The sequence below is a fragment of the Nicotiana tabacum genome, chromosome 17 (genome assembly GCF_000715075.1).
Source record: "Nicotiana tabacum cultivar K326 chromosome 17, ASM71507v2, whole genome shotgun sequence".
NCBI lineage: Eukaryota > Viridiplantae > Streptophyta > Magnoliopsida > Solanales > Solanaceae > Nicotiana > Nicotiana tabacum.
In genome coordinates, this window is record NC_134096.1 from 34,943,451 (window position 1) to 34,963,826 (window position 20,376).

The window sequence follows — 20,376 nt, forward strand, 5'->3', positions numbered from 1 at the left end:
TGGGACGGATCTCCAATATACTTCCATAGCATGGAAACATGAAACACTGATGCACACTCGACAAGTTGGGTGGCATGGCAAGCTTATAAGCCACATCCCCTATTCTCTGAAGCACCTCAAAAGGCCCAATGAAACGGGGGCTCAACTTTCCCCTCTTCCCAAACCTCATAACACCCTTCACGGGTGATACCTTCAGCAAAACCTTCTCCCCAACCATAAAAGACACATCACGTACCTTCATATCCGCGTAGCTCTTCTGCCTGGACTGCGCCGTGTGAAGCCGCTCCTCAATCAATTTCACCTTATCTACTGCGTCCTGGACCAAGTCTGTACCTAAGAGCCTAGCCTCACCCGGCTCAAACCATCCAACCAGATATCTACATCTCCTCCCATACAAAGCCTTGTACGGAGCCATCTGAATGCTCGACTGATAACTGTTGTTATATGCAAACTCTGTGAGTGGCAGAAACTGGTCCCATGAACCCCCAAAGTCAATGACACAAGCACGCAACATGTCCTCCAATATCTGAATAGTGCGCTCGGACTTCCCGTCCGTCTGAGGGTGAAAAGTTGTGCTTAACTCAACCTGAGTACCCAACTCTCACTGCACGGCCCTCCAAAACTGCGATGTGAACTGAGTACCCCTATCTGAAATGATTGAAACTCGGACACCATGCAGGCGAACGATCTCTCGGATGTAAATCTCAGCCAACCGCTCTGAAGAGTAAGTAGTACCAACTGGAATAAAGTGCGCGGACTTGGTCAGCCGATCCACAATAACCCAAATAGCGTCGAACTTCCTCGAAGTCCGTGGGAGCCTAACTACAAAGTCCATAGTGATCCGCTCCCACTTCCACTCTGGGATCTCTAACCTCTGAAGCAAGCCACCCCGGTATCTGATGCTCATACTTAACCTGCTGACAGTTTAGACATAGAGCCACAAACCCAACTATATCCTTCTTCATCTGCCTCCACCAATAGTTCTGCCTCAAATCCTGGTACATCTTCGCGTCACCCGGATGGATGGAATACCGCGAGCTGTGGGCCTCCTCAAGAATCAACTCTCGAAGCCCATCTACATTAGGCACACATATCCGGCCCTACATTCTCAGCACACCGTCATCACCAATAGTCACATCCCTAACATCATCTCTCCGAACCCTATCCTGAAGAACGAGCAAGTGGGGGTCATCATACTGACGCTCCCTGATACGGTCATAAAGAGAAGACCTGGAGACCGCACAAGTCAATACCCGACTAGGCTCCGAAATATCCAATCTGACAAGCTGGCCTACTAAGGTCTGAACATCTAATGCCAAAGGTCTCTCTGTTGCTGGAAGATATGGTAAACTCCCCAAACTCTATGCCCGGCGACTCAAAGCATCGGCCACCACATTGGCCTTCCCCGGATGGTACAAAATAGTGATATCATAGTCCTTAAGAAGCTCCAACCATCTCCGCTGGCGCAAATTAAGATCCTTCTGCTTTAACAGATACTGCAGACTCCGGTGATCAGTATAGATCACATAATGAACCCCATACAAATAATGATGCCAAATATTCAAGGCGTGAACAATGGCTGCTAACTCAAGATCATGGACATGATAGTTATTCTCATGGGTCTTCAATTGGCGCGAGGCATAGGCAATCACCCTACCCTCCTGCATCAAAACACAACCAATGCCTATCCTCGAGGCATCACAATACACGGTGTAAGAACCTGAAGCTGATGGCAGAACTAACTTGGAGTTGTAGTCAAAGCAGTCTTGATCTTATGAAAGCTCTCCTCACATTCATCCGACCACCTGGTTAAGGGCGAGGCAATAGATGAAAATCCCTCCACAAAGCGACGGTAGTAACCTGCCAAACCAAGAAAGCTCATATTCTCCGTGGTTGAGGACGGTCTAGGCCAACTCTACACCGCCTCTATCATCTTCGGATCCACCTAAATACCCTCGTTGGACACCACGTGCCCCAAGAATGCTACTGAACTGAGCCAAAATTCACATTTGGAGAACTTTGCATAAAGCTTATCCTCCCTCAATCTCTGTAATGCAATCTTCAAATGCTGAGCGTGCTCCTCCTGGATACGAGAGTACACCAGGATGCCATCAATGAATACAACGATGAATGAGTCCAAATAGGGTTAGAATACACTGTTCATCAAATGCATGAACGATGCTGGGGCATTGGTCAGCCCAGAAGACATCACCAAAAACTCATAATGACCATATCGGGTTCTGAAAGCTGTTTTGAGAATATCTGAATCCCGAATCTTCAGCTGGTGATAACCGGACCTCAAATCAATCTTTGAGAACACCCTCGCTCCCTGAAGCTGGTCGAATAAATCATCAATACAAGGCAAAGGATACTTGTTCTTGACTGTGACCTTGTTCAACTGCCTGTAATCAATACACATTCTCATGGAACAATCCTTCTTCTTCACAAATAGAACCGGTGCACCCCAAGGTGACACACTAGGCTAAATAAACCCCTTATCGAGGAGTTCCTGAAGTTGTTCTTTCAATTCCTTCAACTCCGCCGGTGCCATACGATACGGTGGAATAGAAATGGGCTGAGTGCCCGGCACCAAATCAATACCAAAGTCAATATCCCTATCAGGCGACATGCCCGGTAGGTCTGCAGGAAATACATCCGAAAAATCACATACCACCGGAACAGAATCAATGACAGGAGTATCTGCACTAACATCCCTCACAAAAAGCCAAATAAGATAGGCAACCCTTCTCAACCATGCGCCGAGCCTTCAAATATGAAATCACCCTACCTGGTACATAATCTACAGAATCGCTCCACTCAACCCTCGAAATTCCTAGCATAGGCAACGTCACCGTCTTAGCGTGACAATCTAGAACAGCATGACATGGAGATAACCAATCCATACACAATATCATATCAAAGTCAACCATACTGAGCAACAATAGATCCACTCGAGTCTCCAGACCCCCAATAGTCACCACACATGACCGATATACACGGTCCACAATAATAGTATCACCCACAGAAGTAGATATATGTACGGATAAAACTAAGGACTCATGGGGCATATCCAGAAAATGGGTGAAATACGAGGAAACATATTAATATGTGGAACCAGGGTCAAATAATACTGAGGCATCTCTATGGCAAACTGAGACAATACCTGTAATCACAGCATCTAAAGCAATAGCATCTGGTCTAGCAGAGAGAGCATAGAAACAGGCCTGACCACCCCCTGATCTGCCTCGCCCTCTAGGGCGACCCCTAGCTGACTGACCTCCACCCCGAGCTAACTGGGCGGGTGGTGAGGTAGCTGGTGCTGTAGTCGGAGGCTGACTCATTTGCTGAGATAGACCTCCATGACGACGAGGACACTGCCTCCACATATGCCCAAGCTCCCCACACTCAAAATAACTCCATGGTGCTGGCGGCGGAAACTGAAGGGAACCCCTAGCACCAGGATGACTTGTAGAAGAACATGGCATGGAAGAGCCCTGAACAGGTGGAGCACGGGACGAACTCTGAACTAGAAGGGCACTAAGTGATGAGTGGCCCTGATGAGAACTGTGAGAACCACCAAATGATGCATCCCGATGAAATGGTCGAGCTGACTGAGCCTGTCTGAAATGACGACCTCTACCGTGCTGGAACTGACCCCCAAAAGGAGCACCGCTAAATCCACCCTGACCACGAGGCCTCTTGGCCTCACTCTCAAGATTCTCCTGACCGCGAACCATCTCAATCTGCCGAGCAATGTCGACAACCTCATCAAAGGTAGCACCTGAAACTCGCTCCCTGGTCATAAGCAACTGTAGGTGATAAGTGAGGCCATCAATAAACCTCATGATCCTTTCTCTGTTCGTGGGAACCAACCAGATAGCATGACGGGCCAACTCGGAGAACCGCATCTCATACTGCGTCATAGACATATCACCCTGGCGGAGCCGCTCAAATTTTCTATGCAGCTCCTCTTTGCGGGATCGAGGCACGAACTTCTCCAAAAAGACCACGGAGAACTGCTGCCAAGTAAGGGGTGCTGCACCAACAGGCCTGCGCCTCTCGTAAGTCTCCCACCATCTGAGTGCATCCCCAGAAAATTAAAAGGTAGTGAATGAGACCCCACAAGTCTCCAAAATGCTAGCAGTACAGAGTATCCTCTGACACCTGTCCAAAAAGTCCTAAGCATCCTCTCTCTCTGTGCCACTGAAAGGTGGTGGCTGAAGTCTCCCAAACCTTTCCAACCTACGTTGATCATCCTCAGGCATAGCAGGAACCACATAATCCTGAGCAACAACAACCGGTTGGGCTGGTGGTGCCTCTGGTGTCTGAAGTCCCTAAATAACATACTCGGGTGTGCGAGCGACGGGAGTTTAAGTGCCTCCTCTGGCCTGAGAAGTGGTTGCGGCCGTTGAAATAGAGACCGCCTGAGCAAGGCCAGTACACACTGTCAGAATCTGAGCTAGGGCCTCCTGAAGGCCTGGAATCACAGTAGGCACATGTGGTGCCTGAGCTGGTGCATCAACAACTGGAACTTGGTCCTGATTTGGGACAACCGGTGGATCTGTAGGTACTGCCCCAACTGTTGTACGAGCTGCACCTCTGCCTCTACCACGACCGGTAGTACGAGTCCTCACCATCTGTGAGAGAATGAAACAACAGATGTTTAGTTACTAGAATCAGCAGATTCGCACGACAAGAATTCAAGAATGTGGAGTTTCCTAAAGGTTCTGCAGCCTCTCGAAGATAAGTACAGACGTCTACGTACCGATCCGCAAGACTCTACTAAACCCGCTCATGACTCGTGAGACCTATGTAACCTAGGCTCTGATACCAATCTGTCACGACCCAAAACTAACCCCTATCGTGATGACGCCTATCATGGAACTAGGCAAGCCGACTCATTTCCAAAACAAACCGATATTTTCATTTTAAAGAAAATTTCAAGGTTATTTAACATAAACCTTCATTTAAAAAGTTCAAATCAAAGAAAAACAGAAGTGCGAAAAAGAAAAAAAAAGCCCGACATCGGGGTGTCACTAGTCATGAGCATATACTACAACCTGTCTAATAATATCAAGGCTAACTCAGCCCGAAAAATAGCTAAATACAACTAGAGGAAGATAAGAGGGAGAAGAGCAGGGGCTGCGATCGCCAAACAACTACCTTGCTATCTCCAAGAATATCTGCAACCAGAACACTCAATAACCGCTACCGTGTCCAACTACACATGGATCTACACACAAGGTGCATGGAGTAACGTGAGTACGCCAACTCAGTAAGTAACAACAATAAATAAAGACTGAGCAGTAGTGACGAGCAATAAAACATATAACGTTCATATAAGGAAATCTCAGTAAAACACCACATGCTCTTAAAAATCAGGTTTTGAATCAAACATCTCGTTTAAACCCAGTTCCAGAAAAAAATTCATTTTAAAGACATTTTTCCAACAGTTTTTCAAACAAAGGCTCAATGCAAAGGTGAGCAAAAATGATGAAATCATAAACAGCCCCTCGGGCAAAACATCACTCATATACAGCCCCTCGGGCAAACCTCACAATCACTCTTGCCACTCGGACATACCTCACAATCACTCATGCCTCCCAGTCACTCAACACTCAGCACTCGCACTCAGTAGGTACCTGCGTCATTAGGGGTGTGTACAAACTCCGGAGGGGCTCCTTCAGCCCAAGCGCTATAATCTGCATGGACAACTCATGTGCGATAATAATAAAGTATGTTGCAGGCGGGCAGCCCCGATCCACACTCATCCTCACTAATCAGGCCCTCGGCCTCACTCAGTCATAAGTATGCTACAGGCGGGCAGCCCCGATCCACACTCATCCTCACCAATCAGGCCCTCGGCCTCACTCAGTCATAAGTAACTCAAGCCTCTCGGGCATTTCAGTAAAACAGGGCATTCGGCCCAAAATATTTATATGCATCAAAATAGAGTCATAAAACTGAGTTATGCGGTAAACAAGTATAAACATGATTGAGTATAGATTTTCAATCGAAAACAATGAGAGGATGGTAAGAAACAGCCCCTAAGGGTCCAAACAGCATTGGCGGAAGGCCCAAACATGGCATTCAGCCCAATTTATAGAAATTCTTTCTAAAACATATAAGTATCATATGGTTTTAACAAAGTATGCAACTTTACAGTTTCTACGGGACGAACCAAGTCACAAATCCCCAATAGTGCACACCCACACGCCTGTCACCTAGCATGTGCTTCACTTCAAAATAGTAGAATGATACAAAATCCAGGGTTTCATACCCTCGGGACTAGATTTACAATCGTTACTTACCTCAAACCGCGAAATTCTTATTCTGCAATGCCCTTTCCTTGTGAATTGGTCTCCAAACGCCTCGAATCTGGTCATAAATAATTCGTTTCAGTCAATAAAATTCATTGGAATTAATTCCACAAGATAATAATGATTTTCCATAAAAATCCGAAAATTATCTCAAAAATTACTCGTGGGGCCCACATCTCGGAACTCGATAAAAGTTATAAAATTCGGAAACCCATTCAACCACGAGTCTAACCATACCAATTTTACAAAAATCCGACCACAACTCGACCCTCAAATCTTCGATTTAAACCAAGAAGGTTTTCAAATTTTTCCAACTCAATTCACCAATTAAATGATTAAAAAACCATGGATTCGGGTAATTTAACTAATATTGAGTTAAGAACACTTACCCCGTTGTTTCTTCTGAAAATCACCCAAAATTGCCTCACTTCCGAGCTCCAAATCGCCAAAAACTTCAGAACTTAAACTCACTACCCAAACGTTTCTTCTTCGCGAACGCGGTCAGTGCCTCGCGTTCGCGAAGCACAAAATAGATCCCGTCCAAATTCCTCCTTCGCGAACGCGACATCACCCTCGTATTCGCGAAGCACAAAATGCCTCTGCCTCAATGCCTTCTATGCGAACGCGTTCGAGCCATCGCGAACGCGATGCTTCTTTCCCCCTCACTACACGAACGCGACGCCCCTTACGCGAACGCGTAACACCTCCCGCGTCCGTGATGCACACCCAGTCCACCCTTCGCGAATGCGAAGAGAAAATATTGCCAGCCTCTCAGTTCCCCTTCGCGAACGCGAGGCTCCACTTGCGAACGCGATGAAGGAAACCAGATGGTGCATCAGAAAAATTCCAGCAGAGTTCCAAGTCCAGAATCCAATCTGTTAACCATCCGAAACTCACCCGAGCCCCTCGGGACCTCAACCAAATATATCAACAAGTCCTAAAACATCATACAGACTTAGTCGAACCCTCAAATCACCTCAAACAACACTAAAACCATGAATTACACCCCAATTCAAGCCTAATGAACTTTGAAATTTCTAATTTCTACAAACAACTCTGGAACCTATCAAATCACGTCCGATTGACATCAAATTTTACACACAAGTCTTAAATGACACAACAGAGGTATTCTAATTTTCAGAATCGGATTCTGACCTCGATATCAAAAAGTCAACCCCCGGTCAAATTTTTCAAAAATAAAACTTTCGGCATATCAAGCCTAATTCCTCTACGGACTTCAAATAATATTTCGGACACGCTCCTAAGCCCAAAATCACCATACGGAGCTATTGGAATCATTAAAATTCAAATCTGAGGTCATTTACATATAGGTCCATATCCGGTCTACTTTTCTAACTTAAAATTTTCAATTATGAGACTAAGTGTCTCATTTCACTCCGAGTTCCTTCCGGACCCGAACCAACTAACCCGATATAACATAATATAGCTGAATAATATAAAAAGAAGTAGGAATGAGAAAAATGAGGTTATAACTCTCGAAACGACCGGCCGGGTCGTTACACATGCCCTCGTTACAAGACCCTCTTTCTTGGCTCCAACAACAATGCACCTCCCATCCTTACCCTATACCTACTGTCAATGTAAACATATATACCATCCTCCACCCTTATTCCCTTTATCCTTTGGAATATCTGGATCACTCGTAACCACAATTCCTTTAATCATGATACAAAAACCGTCCCCCTATAACCTTATCTCCTTCCGCGCCCTTGAATATCTTCACCTTGCGACTATGCCACCTAAACCACCACCTCGCCAGATGATACCTGTGCACTGGACTACACCATCACAAGGTTTCTACAAATTAAACATCGATGGTGCTTTTGATCCCATTACAAAACATGAAGGACTCAGTGGAGTTTTTAAAGATCACATGGGAGCTTGGATGCATGGGTACTCCAAACCACTATCCTCCACAAGTCCTATTCAAGAAGAGTTCCATGCATTACTTACTGGCTTGCAATTTGATATATCACACAAATTCACACCGCTAGACATCGAATCTGACTCCCAGGTATTGCTCCAAATGATTGCTGCTACTAATATGAATCACTTACATCTTCTCTCTGATTGCAGGTCCCTAATGGCCCAGCTCTATGTGCCTGATTTACGACATATCTACAGGGAGGTCAACACTGTGGTTGATGCTTTAGCAAAAGCTGGGAAGGATAGAGCTTTTACCCACCATCAATATGTTGTTGTTTTTGATTTACCATCGCCCTTTACTTTACTGCAGTTTCACTTAGACCTAGAAGGAACTGTAACTCTACGTTCAGTTCCTATTTTGTAATAACTACTGACTCTGTTGTTGTTTTTAATATAATGCATCGTTTAAGCAAAAAAAAAAAAAGAACTGAAAACGTGGTCTAATATTTGGCTTTGTTTGTGTATCGACCTGCTGGAGGTGGCAAATCTCTGTTTCTAATTATGTTTTGCATATAATATCTAATATTTAAAGAATCTGTTATACTATCAAACGAAGAGGGAGAATCTAATTTTAAGAATTTATAATATATGAGAAGTTCTAAATATTATGTTACGTATTTACAATTTTATCTAATATAGGAGTTAATTTTAAAGTTCTAAATATTAAGAGGTAACTTAAATTACGATTTTATCCAGTGTAACATATGTTTTTAGAGGGTGAAAAAAGAGAATAATATTTCGCTAAGGGGTTTCATGATTTTGATACAGTCTATAGATAGATAGATAGATAAATAGATAAATAAAGATTATTTTTAATATTGTGTATATAGATATTAATTAAATTAAATTAAATTTCTGCAAACACAGCTTAATTGCAAGTGTTTGCCACTGGATGGCTGCATGGACATGCCTCCCTAGTCAAATATATTTTCTAGAAGGTTCAATAAAAAAGGAGGAGAGACAAAAAGGAGATCAAATGCCAACAAATACTATATTTATTCTACATACAAACAAATAATATATACGTAGGTAGACTTTTAGAATTCCACGCATTCGGCCAATCATTCTTATTATGACTCTCTTCCTACCAACTTCACCCTCTTATACCAACGACTGAAAACGATGGTAATTCTGTAAATAACTTGACTTTCGACTCTCATTTCATTTCTATTCACTCCCTCCCGCTCAAGAAAAACCCTAAGAAAAAGCTGACACTCCAATGAGTCTGAAAATCTAAAAAAACAGTTAGCAGAATTTAGCATTTAACGGTCATATTGGGATTTTTCAAACAAAAAAACACACATTTTTGAACCTTCAAATTTGGAAATTCTATTGCTTGAAGGAAAATACAAAAAAGGGTTCAATTTCTTTCCTTGTAAGTTCACACATTTTAGCTTCTCCTACATAATAACTATTGCTTTACTTTTTACTTGTTAACTTTGGTTTAATTAACTTGTAGTATTAAATAAGCTCAAACTTTAGTTAATAGAGCTGAGGAATTTATGGATTTCAGTGTATTTGTTTTGTGGGTATGTCTTTGTGATTGTTAATTGTGAAACGCAATTGGGACTTTGCTTAATCTTTCATTAATGATTTTTGGTTGTTGTTGTCTCTTTTATGCCATGATATTAAAAATGTTTTTTTTTTGACAGAATTAATTTTTTCCAATGGAGCTGTCACTAACAATTACTAGACAAAATATTCTGTTCTTACAAGTAAATACATGAAACCCGAGTAGGCTTGGAAATCAGATCATGGTATGATCAAACGCTTTCTGAGTTCTCTTAGACAGTGTAATTGGGTATTTACCCATACATAATCAAATCTGCCTAAGCCTTGGTGGGTAGAGTTACCCGGTACTTGGGAGGTAACAGGTACCCGGGTGGAATACTCGAGGTTTGCTTGTTACTAATGTAGTCTAGTCTCTCTCTGTTTTTTAAGACATCATTTAAAAAAAATTCACAGTCAAGGTTTGCTTGTTACTAATGTACTCTAGCCTCTCTTCTGTTTCTGATCCAGTGCTTCACTCTGTAGTTGTATTGGTAGTGTTAATGCAGAAGATATGAATACATTGACATACTGTGTGCAGGTATGTTTATCTTATGGGTATCACCGAGGTGTTAGAGAATGGAGGAGTTGGTAGTGGGAATGGTATAAATTCATGTGGTGGTAATGCTTATGTGGGAACAAGTAATAGTGGGTCTGAGAGAATGGTGAATGGTGGAAGCGGAAGTGAGAATTTGGGTGATGAAATTTTGGAGGACTTTGACTTGTATTGGGAAGATATCAATGACCGGATGATGGTGTCGAGGATGGTGAGTAACTCTGTTGTTAAGGGAATTGTACGTGCTGTGGAACAAGAGGCGGATGAGAGAATGATTTCTAAGGAAATGGAATTAGCCAAACTGAAGGAGTATTTGCAATTTCACGATGTGGGTCTGAGTAAAACTGAATCTTTGGGGTCACCTGTGTTAGGGGATGAGCTAGAGGGTTTGAATTCTCAGAAGCATTGGACTTCATCTGATGTTTTTCTGGAACATGAGAAGTTGATAGAAATTCTGGATGGGCTAAGAAATTCAGCAAGGGATCAGTTCAAGAAGTTGAAGAAGGGAATTGATAGGGTTAGAGGCTTCAGCTCTTTCAGAAGGAGTGGTTCTTGTTCAGAGTTGGTGGGTCTTGGTGGCATTTTGCGAGAGAAGGAATCTGAGAGTTGGGTACACGTCGACAAAACACTGAAGAATCTGAAAATGACCATGGAGGCCATTTTCATACGGATGGATGAAATGATACAGTTGTCCAAGACATCAATGGGGCAGTGGCAGGAGGAGCATCTAATTGAATCGGAGCTTGATGCTGTGGTGATGCAGAGTCTGATCCGGGGTATGCAGGAAGTTTTTGAGGACAAATTGTGGGATCAGTATCGTCAATCACGTGACATTCGAATTGAGAAGTTGAATGAGATCTCTAGTTTGCGGAATGATATAGAGATTATATTGAAGTCATTGTCAAGTACAGAAACAGGGCGTCTGACATTACATGCATCTCAGGATGTGGACCACTTTCACCGCAAGATGTCAAGTGAGCATGTGGCATCTTCAAAATCTATTTGGGAGGAAAAAGGGAGGCTGGAGGATTCAAAAAGTGATATACCCGAGAAGTTTGAAGCTGCCTCATTGAAACACATGTCACGGGAGGAAATGGTGGACTATTTTAATAATATGATGACAAAGATGAAGAGAGAACACGAGTCCATTCTGGAAAAGAAAACTGATGACTACTTTGCTCTAAGACGCGAATATCTAAATCTTATAGGAAGGGGGTCTATTGTGCCGCATAAGACGGATCAGGGGGAGTTTGATTTTCTAAGAAAGAAGATCCCAGAAGTTATATTGAAATTGGACGATATCCTTGTAAAGAATAAAAACTGTCCTGAATTTACTCAGAAAGCTGAAAGTTTAGACAATTTGAAGGACAGAATCGACAGCCTTCTTTCTGAAAATCGTCAGCTAAACGAATTGCTTAGAGATAAGGAAAATGACGTGAAGTGTATGCTATCCGAAATTTCCAGCGCTGCTGAGAAGAGTCGGCAACAGTCTTTTGCTGAAGCTAACATGCTAAAGCAGATAGATGATATCAATTTAGTTGTGGAAGACTTACAGATAGCAGCTTCAGTCAGGGAAGAAGTGTATACATGTTTTCTGAGGGATCTCATTAGAAAAAAAGGCAGAGAAGCTGATGAGTCAAGCATGGAGTTTCATATTATGAATGGAATTTATGATATTATTTTGAGGGAAGCTTACATTAATGCCGAAAGTACCAGCAAATTTGAACTTGAAGATTCAGAGTTAGAGTGTCTGATAGTGCAAGATCTTTATGGAGTGATTTTCAGTGAAGCCATCAAGGATGCTCAGGACAAGCTCAAAGAATTGTACCAGGATTATTTGAATGAAAATGAAGGTCGGATATTTCTTGAGATGAAAGCTATTCAGAGGGAATATGAATTAACATTGGAGGTTGAAGAGAAGGAAAAACTAAAGCAAATGATTTATCCGCTGGAAACGTCAGTGGATGAAAAGGACAAATTAGCAAGAGATGCATCAACTGCTCTAGCAAAGGAGAAGGAACATTTTCAGTTGGTAACTCAAGAGCTCAATGCTGTGAGAGAACATGCAAGTAGGCAGCAAAGCTTAGTTTCTGAGAACAATATAGAATTAGATGCAGTAAAGAGTCAATTGGCAGAAGCATTGGAGCAAATTGAAGCACTGAAGGAGGTGACCCACCAGTTAAATCAAAAGCTTGTAGAGAAGGTGCTGGAGTTAAAAGAAGCTGATGACAAAACAAAGATGGTCCTTGCTGTTTCTGAGGAGAGGCAGAACATTTTGGCCTTAAATGAAACCAAAGAAATTGAGCAAAGAAAGCAGATGGAAACAGTAATTTGTACGGTGCATGGGCTGTCAAAAATGCTTGCGGATTTTGAATGCAGGGTGAATGGCAGTCTTGAAACTAATCATGCGAGGTATGTGCTTCATAACCCACATGGTATTAATGATTACCTTTTAAAGTTATACTTTTCCGCATATGGACTCTTGTGAGTCCTATCAAAACTTTAGATACCAAAAAGTTCTACCGGCACAGTAGAGTTCCAAACTGGGTAAAAGCCTGATTAAAATAGTAATAAATGTAATGACATAAGAAATAAATGATACTCGAAACAATTCTATCTTCCAAAATGGTAAATTTATAGTGATACTATGGAAATGTGTAATGTTTTCATTACTCTATATAAGTAAAAAACAATATATAAAATTTATATAAATACTTAAATATGCTAGTTCATCTATTGAAAGGGAAATGACATTAAGTTAAATAGTTAATCACAATTGCTTAGTATGATTGTTAATGTAATATTACCAATTAAAAAAGGAAGCATTGCTAATGCAGCTGTCATTATTATCTTTATGAAAATCAACTATACGTATGTACTCCCTCTGTTTCAATTTATGTGTCTTACTTTCCTTTTAGTCTATTTCAAAAAGACTGCCTCTTTCTATTTTTAGTAACTATTTAACTCCAACATTTCACACGACATATTTAAGACCACAAGATTCAAGGGCATCTTGGTACATTACACACATCTTTAGTTTAAGACTGCAAGATCTAGAAGTTTTTCTTACTTAAGCTCTGAGCTAAGTCAAACTAAGGCACATAAATTGAAACAGAGGGAGCATTTGATAAGTTAATGTACAATTATTTTGGGATGGCAGTCAAGATGAATGCAGCTTTACATTAGCCCCAACGAAAATATGGAATGCCTATAACATAACAAACCCCATTATACATAACTTTGCCGTTTTAAAAAATGGGCCAAGATAGAAGCCTAAATGACCCAACAACAGATTTCTTTACTCAAGTGCTAAATTTGAATTTAAAAGAAGAACCCCTTCTCTTCAAATTGGGATCGCCCGTAAACTTTGCTCTGCTTTCTAATACTAACCTGCCATAGTTTCTTCCTGCCACATCAATCTATAGGCCCTTATATACCAGGGAACATTCAAATGCTGTAGAATAGGACTCTCTTATGCAGCTCAACAGGATCCCTCTTGATATCCATATTGCTTTCTTGATCAAAAAAGAAAAAAAAATTACGTTGTTAAAACTAAACCTTATTGGTCTCAAAAAATTGAATAATACGTAAAAGCTAATCATGAGATGAAATAACACTTACAGTTATTTTCCCCAAGTTTTCTTCATGGCAGGAAAAGATTCTACTTTTTGCTGTCACATATTGCCAGTTGTTGATTATCAGTTGGATATCTATTTCTATCCTTTAGTTTTTTCCCTTTTGTCGATAATATTTACTCATCTACTCCTTAATGGACTCGTTCTCTCCATGTGCCCTACCCCAGCTATAGATAAGCTATTGTTTAATGCATCAACCTGGTGCACTAAGCTCTCGCTAAAGATGGACCAGACCACATTGGGTCTTTTCTACAGTCTTACCTTGCTATTTTGTAAGCGACTGTTTTCATGGCTTGAACCCTTGACCTACCGGTCACATGGCAGCTAAGTCTTCCCGTTGTGCCTAGTTTCCCTTCTGTTTACTGCACCAACATGTGCCAAAAAAGTTTTCCAGCACTAAAACATTGTGCTTTTCTTTATTGTAATTTACAAGCCTATTTGTCTATGCATATCCTGATTTGTTTTTGGATGCATCGGAAATCAGGTATATAGGCGTTATAACTGGCTTAGTTATTGTATAGTAATCAGGAATGTTTTTAACTGGTTTAAGCATTAACACCATGTTTTTACTGTAGACTGGCTTAATCATTTTATACTAATAGGAAATACAGTGTAATACTTGTACATGTTCATTTTCCATTTAACTGGCATAAACACACGCAGGCAGACACGCATGCACATGTGCACACATACACATGGACCTAGGTTATAGAAGATACGAATTCTTGAAGTTTTACAATGTGTTGATTTTCCTACAGCATAATAGATTGTCTCAATACTTTCAGGTTGGAGCATTCATCATGTCAATTGAATTCTCTTGCTAAGAAGACCAATTCACTTAGAAGAACAGTGCTATTGTACCGACAGAGGCTTGAAAAAAGATGTTCAGACCTTCAAAAAGCCGAGGCTGAGGTAATGACCTGCATTTATTAGGCATAGGAATATAATCAGTTGGAGTATGTTAATCTACATGCAGCCTCCAAACTAATGGAGAGATGGTTGACTTAGGTTAATTGAAAATCTAACTCTCGTTATGATCCATGCTAAAGTTATCTAATTATAAAGAGACAAAATAAGCAATTGATAGTATGGACATCAAAATGAATTTTCCATTTACATCGATTTCTATTTATTTACAAGCTATAGAACAACAACTACATCTCAATCCCAAACTAGTTGGTTGGCTATTTGAATCATCTATAATCATGCCATTTCATTTGGATAGCTATGAAGATATAAAATTACCTATTAAAAATTGTATTGGTCCTGTATATTTTTTTGGTTTTGCATGTTCATAATAGTTCTTTTTTATCAAAGCATTTTCATAGTAGCTAACTCTGCAATGACTTCAAGTGTAAGTTACAAGCCTACTACATAAGTAAAAACATCCTTTGATTTATCCATGCTTCTATAGTTTGCCTGATATATTTTAAATTCTATATTCAGGTTGATCTTTTGGGAGATGAGGTAGATACACTTCTGCGACTACTTGAAAAGATATACATCGCACTTGATCACTACTCACCAGTTTTGCAGCATTATCCTGGAGTAAGTCAAATCTTCTGCTCAAAGAAATCTTAATTAACTTTCCCCTTCAATGTAAGTGTTTTTGGGTTCTTTTGATTTAACTTGGAGCAAGTAAAGTTGTTCAAGTATTGTCTCTAAGATTGCAAATACTAAAAATAATTCTATTGAGGCTGCTAGATTCAGGAACTGGCCTTTGCATCTGAAGACAGAATTTTTCTTGCACCAAGTTTTGAAGGACAAGTTAAAGGGAGAAATTAAGAAAAAACAACACCAGAGTATGCAGTAGTTATCATGTGGGGACTATCAGTAACTGCGGTTGAAATGGCAAGTGGGATAAAAGACTTTTTCCTGCTGCTGGTGAACAAATTCCAGGGGTTGGGTGGAGGATTGGGCATTTAGGACTATCAGTAACTGCGGTTGAAATGGCAAGTGGGATAAAAGACTTTTTCCTGCTGCTGGTGAACAAATTCCAGGGGTTGGGTGGAGGATTGGGCATTTAGGTGTGTGTGTGTGTGTGTGTGTGTGTGTGTACGGGGTGGGGGTGTTTGACTAGTTGCAGTTTCCCCTGAAGCTTGTATTGTAAGAGGTAACATTGTATCTTCTTACATATCTCTTTTATTCAAATGCAGATTATTGAAATTCTTAAGCTGATAAGAAAGGAGTTAAGGGGAGATTCTGCTAAACCAGTGAAGTAATCTCCTACATAAGGTAATTTTCTTTTGCTATTGGTTAAATTTTATATGGTGGTCTTGGAAGCAGTATAATATTGCTCGGTTGCTATCAGTTAGAGCACCAGAATACTGGAGTGTGAATGTCTATGCAAAAGAGTACATATTACTATATTAGTACTTTTGTTTTCTGGATAGTTATTGCTTTCATCTTTCGAACATAAGGAAAAAGGAAACAACTATTGTTGAGTTATGTGCTACTTGTTATATCTGCTGTAGCTTCAACATTAGTCAAGCTTCACCCCCATATATTGGTAAGAATTTTTGAGTTATGCTACTTGTTATGTCTGCATTAGCTTCAACATTAGTCAAGCGTCACCCTATCTTTTGGTAAGAAAAGGAAAAAACGAATCTTAGTTAAATAACTGCCCTCCAATTACAATAATTTTGGGAAAAATGACATTGTATAACCACTCTCAAAATAATAGCCGAAAAATGTATATTTTTCGTATATATATACATTTTGTATGTTATATACAAAAATTATACAAATTTTATACACTTTTTTGGCTACCGAATGTAAATAGTTTTTGACGCGGGCTAAAAGTGATAATACCCTTGGCTCTTCTTTTTGATAGTATATGCTCCATTCATCACTGATTAGGGAATGCAAAAGATACACCATACCTGGTTTTTTGCCCATAGTGAACATAAACTCTTTGGGAAAAGAAAAGGGTAGTCACGGTGTATGCATGAAATGCAAGATGTTGTAATTAGAGAAACGCAAATGACCTAACACATGTTTCATGCTTCCTAGCAAGGTTTTGATGATAATATAAAAATATCTCATCCAATTCGTGGTCGTAAGTGAAAACTCAGTGAAAGACTGGTGTTTTCTTGTGAACTATGAATTCATCAGGTTTCACTATGATCTTAAATATTATGACAAATTAGTATAATAGCAAGCTATTAGAAAGAGACCTAAACCAATTGGATTGCCATTTCTTCCTCAAGCCAAGATACAGAGAGGTCCCTAAACCAATTAGATTGCCATTTCTTCCTCAAGCCAAGATACAGAGAGGTCCCTAAACCAATTTGATTGCCATTTCTTCCTTAAGCCAAGATACAGAGAGGTTTCACTCTGAGCTCAGAGATCATGACAAGTTTGGATATTAGCAAGCTACTCCCTACAGTACTGGAGAGCGCTAGACCTATTAGATTGCCAAATCTTCCTCTAGCCAAGATACAAAACGATTATGAAATTCCATGATACCCAAAAGGAAACCAGTTATTTAAGAAGTGATCTTCCTAACACATGTTTGATGCCTCCTAACAATAATTTGATGGTCATAATAACATATCTCATCCAATTCGTGGTTTCTTAAGTGGAAATTTAACGAAAGGGTGGACCTTCATGGCTTTGGTCTTGTGGTAAGAGCGCTGCGTATCAAAACGATTATGAAATTCCATGATACCCAAAAGGAAACCAGTTATTTAAGAAGTGATCTTCCTAACACATGTTTGATGCCTCCTAACAATAATTTGATGGTCATAATAACATATCTCATCCAATTCGTGGTTTCTTAAGTGGAAATTTAACGAAAGGGTGGACCTTCATGGCTTTGGTCTTGTGGTAAGAGCGCTGCGTATGATGTATGGGTTAGGCGCACATCATGGATTCGAACCCTGCCATAGACAAAAACCCATTATTTAAGTGGAGAAGAGTAGAAGGGTGACCCATTATCTACTGAGTTTCGAACCATGTGCTATTGGCCCTCAGAGATTTCTCGGTTATATATAAATGCAAATCCTTAATGAAAGGGTGGTGTTCTCTTGTGAATTCATTAGGTTTCACTCTGAGCTTAGAGATTATGACAAGTTAGAATTTAATCAAGCTATTGTTTTTTAGAAGGAAATTTTTATCAAGCTATTTTTGGACACCAAAATTTGCTTTTAGAATATAAATCTAGTGAACCAAATCAGTATACAGATTTTTAGACCATAAAAAAGGATTAAATATGAATGATACCAAGTATTTTGAACATTACAGATGTTGCATCTTTTAACAGATTCAGTGTGTTTAGATATAAATAGCGAGATTATATGCGTTATGGAAGTGTAGATAGTAACGTATTAAAGTCGCTTGTTCTTGAAAATATATTTTGGAACTATACCTTGACAGTTACCATCTCTTTGACCTGTTAACATTTTAAGAACATCGTGACAATTTTTAATTACTGGGGGGACTCTACTTTGTTAACATGCATATGTTTGTTAGACCCTATTGAGTATACATGTACTGGAGCTACATCCTAAACCTGCTCAATTGCAACTGTTATTGCATAAGACACAATTCTTTTACTCTATCCACTCAATGCAGGATAGTTCAGCCAATTACCCTCTCTATTGCCAGCCCGAAATAACCATTCATGCCACTTTTACAAGCAGTTACAAGAATTTCTTGAAAAGGTAAGTCTATCATATATTAATATATCAGCACTAAGATAGTGCTTATCAGTTAAATGGTCTAGGTGCGTGCAAGCGGGCCTGGGTACCACTGTTCTTAAAAGAAAAAAGAAAGATAGTGCTGGTCTATAAAAAAGAAGAAGAAGAAGAAGACGTAATATAGCCCTGTAGAAGAGAAGCATTCATTTACATAAGTGCTATTCGGTCTGATACTGAACCAATGAACTCTATTGTATCGTCCTCTGCCATGTATATTCTGTAATCTAGGCTAGAGAGCTAAGAAAGGCAGACACTTCAACATATGTACATTCGAAATCAACTGTGCTTTTTTCATTCCAAATGGTCCAGCACAAGCAAGCAAGGTGAGAACTGGTCATATTGCACCGAAAATTTAATAATTCACTCTAGCTCACAGAAAAAAAATTTGAACTACACTATAAAAGGGGCAAAGTAGCTTTTGGAATGAAGCTTGTTGCTAGTTCGTCTCTGTTTAACTTGTACAACTTTTTAGAGAAGGATATCTATGGGGCTAAGAGATGTTGCAGCATATCTTAGTTTTTTTTTAAATATAGCAGCATATCTTAGTATTCTTGCGACTGTTTCTTTAAAAAATAACCTCGTGTTGTTTCCTGTTTCTTCTGTTGTACAGGTAAGAACTTCAAAACTGGGCAATTTTGTTTTTTCTTGGTCCTGGCTGATGAATTTTGTCTGCCATGTGGAGCCTGAAAATCCTGTTAGTAACGAGGACAAGTATTACTTGTTTAGGAACATGAAATAGAAGAAGTTGAATAGACCTGTCTTATAGAAGACTCCATCTTTTCTTGTTATGCAAATTAGATACATAGGTAGGAAGGACCAAATAACCATAGCTGCTTCTGGGCATTTTAGGTACTTTAGGGTCTTCAACACATTTCCAGATCTTCTTGTACATAGAGAAATAGAATGTAAAAATCACTTTGGATAGTGCAATTCAAAGAAAATCTATGTTTATTATATTCCTTATTGTGGTTTAGCTTTATGTATGACACAAATTATATTGATTTTTTTTCCTGATTGCCATCTATGCTGATGCTAAACTTTCTGAGCCTTCGTTTTTCTCTCTTTTTCCCTTTGGTAAAAGTTGTACTTTGTGGGGGGAAAATTCGAACTTATCCATCCTCCTTGCGGTTTTTGGTCTTTACCTAATTATGTCCTTGTATTGAAAACTTGTCTCGCCAAGTAGCATGACTGCTTAAGTACATATACTAAGATTAATTTGAATAAATGAACGAATAGAAAGTGGATGCTCAGTTTCATAACAATATTTCGTCAACAAAAGTCTAGAAGATTCTGTTGATATCAAAAGTAGATATGGAAAGTTTAGGTGTTTTGGTGTAACGTATATGACAAATATCTTCCATGAGCTGCGTATATGTAACTGATAAGTGTAGATCAGTCTTTTACATTGGTTGTAGGTTGTCCCCTTCAACAAATTCATCGAATGGTTAAGAGCAATATCTAATATTAAAAAGATTAAAACTATCTAATCTTAGCCATTGGTGTAAGATATTTAGAGATCAGCGCATAAATTAAGACCATATACAAACATTAAAGATATTAGGTAATGTACTTCCACATCCATTTGTCTATCGACGTGAAAGCAGCATTCCAGGTGCTAAGATTTAGATCAAAAGTCTTCTTATCCATATCAAGAGATTTCATAAAAGTGA

At 39.8% G+C, this 20,376-nt stretch overlaps 1 protein-coding gene across 3 annotated transcripts; it reads left to right on the plus strand.

The window, feature by feature from the left end:
- Positions 1 to 9,316: 9,316 nt before the first annotated feature.
- On the plus strand, positions 9,317 to 19,676 carry LOC107802350 (WPP domain-associated protein-like). 3 transcript variants are annotated; one of them, XM_075234192.1, is made up of 7 exons: positions 9,317 to 9,642; positions 10,357 to 12,783; positions 14,792 to 14,918; positions 15,453 to 15,554; positions 16,163 to 16,241; positions 18,582 to 18,670; positions 19,317 to 19,676. In XM_075234192.1, exons 2-5 carry the CDS (start codon positions 10,370 to 10,372, stop codon positions 16,226 to 16,228), a joined length of 2,709 nt encoding a protein of 902 aa, XP_075090293.1. In that variant the 5' UTR covers positions 9,317 to 9,642; positions 10,357 to 10,369; the 3' UTR covers positions 16,229 to 16,241; positions 18,582 to 18,670; positions 19,317 to 19,676. The 3 variants fall into 3 exon arrangements, with proteins under 3 accessions (XP_075090293.1, XP_075090294.1, XP_075090295.1); XM_075234194.1 differs by lacking the exon at positions 9,317 to 9,642 and adding an exon at positions 10,006 to 10,024; XM_075234193.1 differs by lacking the exon at positions 18,582 to 18,670.
- The last annotated feature ends 700 nt before the right edge of the window (positions 19,677 to 20,376 follow it).

Bases quoted from the DNA above. Each gene is read 5' to 3' on its own strand.
- LOC107802350 (XM_075234192.1), top strand. From the start codon at position 10,370: ATGGGTATCACCGAGGTGTTAGAGAATGGAGGAGTTGGTAGTGGGAAT. The intron at 12,784-14,791 runs GTATGTGCTTCA...CAATACTTTCAG, and splicing joins CTTGAAACTAATCATGCGAG to GTTGGAGCATTCATCATGTC. The intron at 14,919-15,452 runs GTAATGACCTGC...TTCTATATTCAG, and splicing joins TTCAAAAAGCCGAGGCTGAG to GTTGATCTTTTGGGAGATGA.